General features: G+C 44.2%; 1 protein-coding gene across 9 annotated transcripts in view; it reads right to left on the bottom strand.

The window, feature by feature from the left end:
• The window catches only part of Ogdh (oxoglutarate dehydrogenase), a 64,531-nt gene that overhangs the window by 7,886 nt on the left and 50,850 nt on the right, over positions 1 to 5,795 (bottom strand). For all 9 annotated transcript variants that reach the window (XM_029484250.1, XM_021177876.2, XM_029484255.1 and 6 more), the window contains 3 exons: positions 4,613 to 4,741; positions 1,077 to 1,256; positions 541 to 693 (listed from right to left, as the gene is read on the bottom strand). In XM_029484250.1, the coding sequence (XP_029340110.1) occupies positions 541 to 693; positions 1,077 to 1,256; positions 4,613 to 4,741 (462 nt within the window). The remainder of the gene's footprint in view (positions 1 to 540; positions 694 to 1,076; positions 1,257 to 4,612; positions 4,742 to 5,795) is intronic.

Raw genomic sequence — 5,795 nt, 5'->3', positions numbered from 1 at the left:
TCACTTTGTAGACCAGGCTGGCCTCGAACTCAGAAATCCGCCTGCCTCTGCCTCCCGAGTGCTGGGATTAAAGGCGTGCGCCACCACGCCCGGCTAGGCCTGTAAATTCTGCTCCTCATTCTCTACATCACATGGCTGGAGACTCTGTTTAGTCTAAGTTCTGAACATTCTTTCATAAGAACGGGCTTTATGTATTTTGGGCCTGGGTACCATCCCATGGGTCTAGAACTGCTACTCATATAGTCTGTGTGTGATAGAATGCTCTGTGCAGATCATAGAGGGTCTTTATTAAGCTGGATGGACCCTTGTTCATACATCTCTCAACCCAAACAGTGTCAACAGAGAGAACCTACTGGGTAGACATCTCATCTCTAGAATACCTTTCTCCACCTCTACTAGGTCTACCTTCTTTAAAAAGCATTTTGATATCCCAGATCCTCACTGAAGTTAAAATGCTGTAGTTGTCAAGACTTCACATGTTTTTACTGGCCTGGAATAATCTCTAGCTTGACAGAACACCTAAGGCCTGCCAGGACACACCTCGTACTCGGGCTGATTGACGACACCCTGGGAGACTAGCAATTCTGCATACTTCTGCAGTACAGGCTTCTGCTTGCGGATCTGCTTGTACATGAGTGGCTGTGTAAACATAGGTTCGTCCATCTCGTTGTGGCCATTTCGTCGATAACACACCTAGTCAGAGTAGCAAGAGAGGAGTGTGAGAGACTGACTGGTCTGTGGGTGTGGCTACCTGACATTTCATCTGTGTGATGCAACAAGGCTGTCACTACTCTGCCTATCTCACTCCACCACAGCTAAGATCTTGTTTTCTACTTTTACTTGGTGGATTTGCTCTATCAAATGAGACGTAATGAGAATGACTTGGGAATACAAATTCTTGATTTGTAAAGCAGTCTTAATTAGGACCAGATGGAATACACACTGTTGGCTCCAAACACTCTGGTACCAGAAGGATCCTACCATCAGTATGACATTCTAAAGCCCCATGGGACTTAGCACGAGTGAGAGCACAGGCCTGAGACTCACTTGGACACCCTTACCCTGGCATCACTTACCAGATCAACTACAACATCCTTGTGGAAGGTGTTTCTCCACTCAGCTGCCACCTTGCATACATACATGACAGCTTCAGGGTCATCTGAGTTGACATGGAAAATGGGGGCATTCACCACTCGGGCCACATCAGTGGGGTAGGGAGAGGAGCGGGCCATCCGAGGGTCTGTGGTGAAGCCAATCTGTAATTACAGAACACAAGATCTGGCAACACGGTATGGAGGGTGGCAGGCACTGTTGGGCATGGCTTATACTTCCTGTTGCTGTACTATGAGTATGTGCCCTAAGTGGCATCTTTGCTTAAATTTTGCTTGTTTCCCTACTTGATAACAAGATTCATGTATGTTTAACAAAGAGAATTTGGAAGAGGGACTAGGCAGGTTGTAGTATGAACATTTTGATGATTGTTTTTTTTCTGGAGGCATATTTATATAAATACACGTAAGTATACACTAAGTTTAGGATCTCGCTTCACTAATGTGCACGTCTCCTTTTCCTCTGCTATGGGAGAGCAGGAAGTGGTCTCATTATGTAATTCTGGCTGGCCTGAAACTCATTATATAGATCTAGCTAGCCTCAAACTCAAGAGATCCACCTGTCTCTACCTCCCTGCTGGGATTAAAGGTGTACCACCATACTCTGCTAAGTACAGTTAAAAATTCATGGATATTTGTGAAAACAGAAAAGTTTGAAATTGCCCAGCACCCACGAGGCAGCGAAGATCTTTATATATTTTAGGCCAGCCTAGTCTACCTTATGAGTACCAGGCTAGCCTACAGAGAGCTAAAACCAACCAAACAGAAAAAAGCCACTCCACAAAAAACCAATCCAAACAAAACAAAAGTTTAAGTAAAAAGTGTAAGTAATTCCACTCATGGGTGTACAGCCAGAAGAACTGAAGGGAAGATGCTGCAGAGCATTTGTACAGCCAGGTTAATTCACAGCAGTATAAAATGCAGAGGCTACTCAACCGTACAGCTAACTGACAACTGAACAAAAGTTGGAATGTTCCTAATAGGACATTAGTCAAACCTAGGATGAGTCAGAGAGTAAAATGGGGGTTACCGGGAGCAGGGGAGGGAACAGAGAATAGGCACTGATTGTTTAATTTTTGTTTGATATTTATTTAAAGCGTCTGTCTGTCTGTCTGTCTGTCTGTCTGTAAGTACCTGAAATATGTGTGTGGGTACCCATAGAAACCAAAAGAAGGAGTTGAAGCCAGACAATTATGAGCCGCCCAACACGGGTGCTGGGAACTCAGCTGAGATCTTCTGCAAGGGCAGCAAGGACTTTTAGCCACTGCGCCTCTCAAGCCCGGGACGGCTGTTGTTTGTGGGTGTGGAGTGTCTGTTAACAGAGACAAATGGAACCCAGCATGGATGTGTTCAATACAAGCAAACAGTTCATTACAGATGGTTAAGATAGTAAGCTTGATAACATTAAACAGGGACAGAGTTCACTAGTGGAGCTTTTTATTTATTTTAAGATTCCTCTTTGTCCTTTTTTTTTTTTTTTTAACCTACTAATTCTATCATTTCCCTCAAGCGAACTACTTAGTCCCTCTTTCTCAATGTTCTCTTTTGGAAAATGTTAATACCACGGTTGTGTGTGGTGGCACATGCCTTTAACTCCAGTACTGGGGGGTAGAGGCAGCTGTATCTTTGTGAGTTCTATGCCAGTCTGGTCTACAGAGTGAGTTCTTGGCCAGCCTGGTCTACAGAGTGAGTTCTTGGCCAGCCTGGGCTACACAGTGAGACTGTGCTTAAAAAAAAGAAAAGAAAAGAAAGAACAAACAAGCAAACGAAAGGAAAAATGCTAATGCCAATTCCACCCCACTGTATGGGTAACAACCCTAGGGGTTTTAAGTTAATGCATGTGAGGTGCTGAATTTGATACACCGCTAATCACACCACTCAGTCAATGGACGCTTTGCCATGTTGTGTGATATCCTTTGTCACTCATCAGTTCCGCCCACAGCTTCACAATGCACCTGGACTTGCTTTGTAGATGCATGCATGTGTGCATTGTTATGTGTGCAAGTGCATGTGGTGGGCAGAGGACCACCTCAGGTGTTATACTCAGGACTGCCGTCCATTTGGTTTGAGGAGGTCTCCACTGACCTTAAGTTCACCAATTAGGCTAGAGATCCTCGTGTCTCCACCTGTGGAATTATAAGTGTGTGCAATCATGTGCAACCTTTTTAAAAAATTAATTTGCATGTATGAGTACTTTGTCTGCATGTACACACACACACACACACACACACACATACACACACACACACCCCACACGGTGTGTGTGCCCACAGAAGCCAAAAGATTTGGAGTCCATGGAACTGGACTTAAAGAGAGCTGTGAGCTGCAGGTGGGTGCTAGAAATTGAACCTGGGTCCTCTGGAAGATCAACCAGTGCTCAGCAATTGCTGAGCCATTCTCCAGCCCTCATATACAGCTTTTTATATGGGAGATCAGGATTGAGCTTGGGTGAACAGGCCAGTGCTTCCCAGCTGGAGCTATTCCCCTGCAGCTTTCTCTGGGCACTGGCTGATGGCAGTTCAGGTTCATATTAAACATCTGTGATGGAAGACTTCCTTTCTGCCTGTCCCACTGCTGCCTTTTGTCTACTCAACCTTCAAGTTTCCATGTAGGCATCTAGTATGCAGAGAATTAACTGCCATCAACCTCTGGCCTCCTTATCCTTCTTGGTGTTCTAAGTCTCCACCCCTCAATGAATTTCAGTTCTGTGTTAGTGGAGTATAGTAGCCCTTGCTCTGTTTAATGTGTGCTATTTATATCGACACACATACATGACACCATATATTCTCACACACATACACACACTTGCACGCAACTATGTATATATATGTATATATGTATATGGTCAGGGAGAGTTACATGTATTGGGTGAGATGACCCAATGGGAGGATAAAATAGCTAATAGAAACAGTATCAACACCAGGAAGAATTGAACTGTAAGAACTAGAAGAATATTATTGAAGTATTACTAGAACACAAAACCCTAAGATTAGAAGTCTGTTGTATCAAACAATCTGTAATGACTACTTTTACTAGTGTGGTAAATACAGAGTGGATAGTAAGATGTATATAATAGGACTCCAGTTTCTTAAAGAGAAAACCAACTACCTAAAACTGTGGCTCTAGACAGAAAAACTCTAAAACAAAAATGCCCCCTCCTTACATAATGTAATTAAAACCTTTCCACTGTAAAAAGTGGCTATGTTATTCAAAACATTTTTTGTAGTTATTTGTTTATCTTGTGTGTGTGGGTGTTCTCCATGCTCACCAGAAGAGGGGTCATATTCTTAGGACTACAGCTATAGAAGGTTGTAAGCAGGCATGTAGGTGCTGGGGATTGAACTTAGGACATCTGGAAGAACAGCCAATGCTCTTAGCTGCTGAGCCAGCTCTCTAATCCCACATGTTACATAATAACATAATAAAACCCCACTTTTGTATATAATCATGAAACAGTGAAGGTTTTAAATGACCCGGAAGACATATCAGACCCCTGGGGTTACCTGGTTGTTGACAACCACATGAACAGTGCCATGGGTTGTGTAGGATGGCAAGTCGCTGAGATGGAAGGTCTCATATACGATGCCCTGGCCAGCAAAAGCAGCATCCCCATGCAGCAGGATCGACATCACCTGAAAAGACCCCAAATGTAACACATCTCGGCTGCTAAGTCTGAAAACAAGAGGCCGAGAAGAGTTCCTATGTGTTTTGTCTGTTTGTGTTTGAGTGCATGATATGTACGGGAGGAAGGGTGCACACCACAGTGCATGTGTGCAGCTCAAAAGACAACCTCATGGCATTGGGCTCTTTTTTTCCAAACTCATGCAGGTTCTGGGGATCAAGGAAGCTCCGTTACCTACTGCACTATCCTGCTCAGTAAGTCACAGCTCACAAAGTCACAGGAATTCAGAATGCTCCCATCCTTTCCAGCCCCTGACTTGCTACCACAGCCACATATGCCACCAGTTGACAGCAGCAGCCCTGAACACAGGGAAAGCCACAAACCTATTGTATCACCCCTTCTGCACCCTGTAAGAATCCTCCTACACCCTACAAAATAATTCCAAGAAGGAACTCCAACCCCAGACACAAAGCTACCCCAGGAAATGGGTTTCTTTAGCTGTCATATCTTTGGCTACTCCAACATACCAGCCTGGTCTAGTTGCTTGGTCTGGTCACAGCCTGCCAATTTCCCTTCAAATCATCTTCTTGGAGATGAGTACTGCAGTGGATTTGGTGGGAAGAACTATATCTGATTCCTTCTCAAGCCTTCATCCAGCCTCAGCAACATGTTGACACACCTCAGCTAGTTCCTTGAGTGGCTAATGAACGACTGTGATGGTTTGTATATGCTTGGCCCAGGAAGTGGCACTATTAGAAGGTGTGGCTCTGTTGGAGTAGGTGTGTCACTGTGGGTGTGGACTTTAAGACCGTATTCTAGCTGCCTGGAAGTCAGTCTTTAGATGAAGATGGAGAACTCTCAGCTCCTCCTACACCATGCTTGCCTTGATGCTGCCACGTTCCTGCTTTGATGATAATGGACTGAACCTCTGAACCTGTAAGCCAGCCCCAATTAAATGTTGTTTTTATAAGAGTTGCCTTGGTCATTGTATTAGTTAGGGTTTTACTGCTTTGAACAGACACCATGACCAAGGCAAGTCTTATAAAAACAACATTTAATTGGGG

This window comes from Mus caroli, chromosome 11 (assembly GCF_900094665.2).
Source record: "Mus caroli chromosome 11, CAROLI_EIJ_v1.1, whole genome shotgun sequence".
NCBI classification, from domain to species: Eukaryota; Metazoa; Chordata; class Mammalia; order Rodentia; family Muridae; genus Mus; species Mus caroli.
The sequence above is the reverse complement of the archived record's forward strand: the minus strand, read 5'-3'. Positions and strand labels throughout refer to the sequence as shown.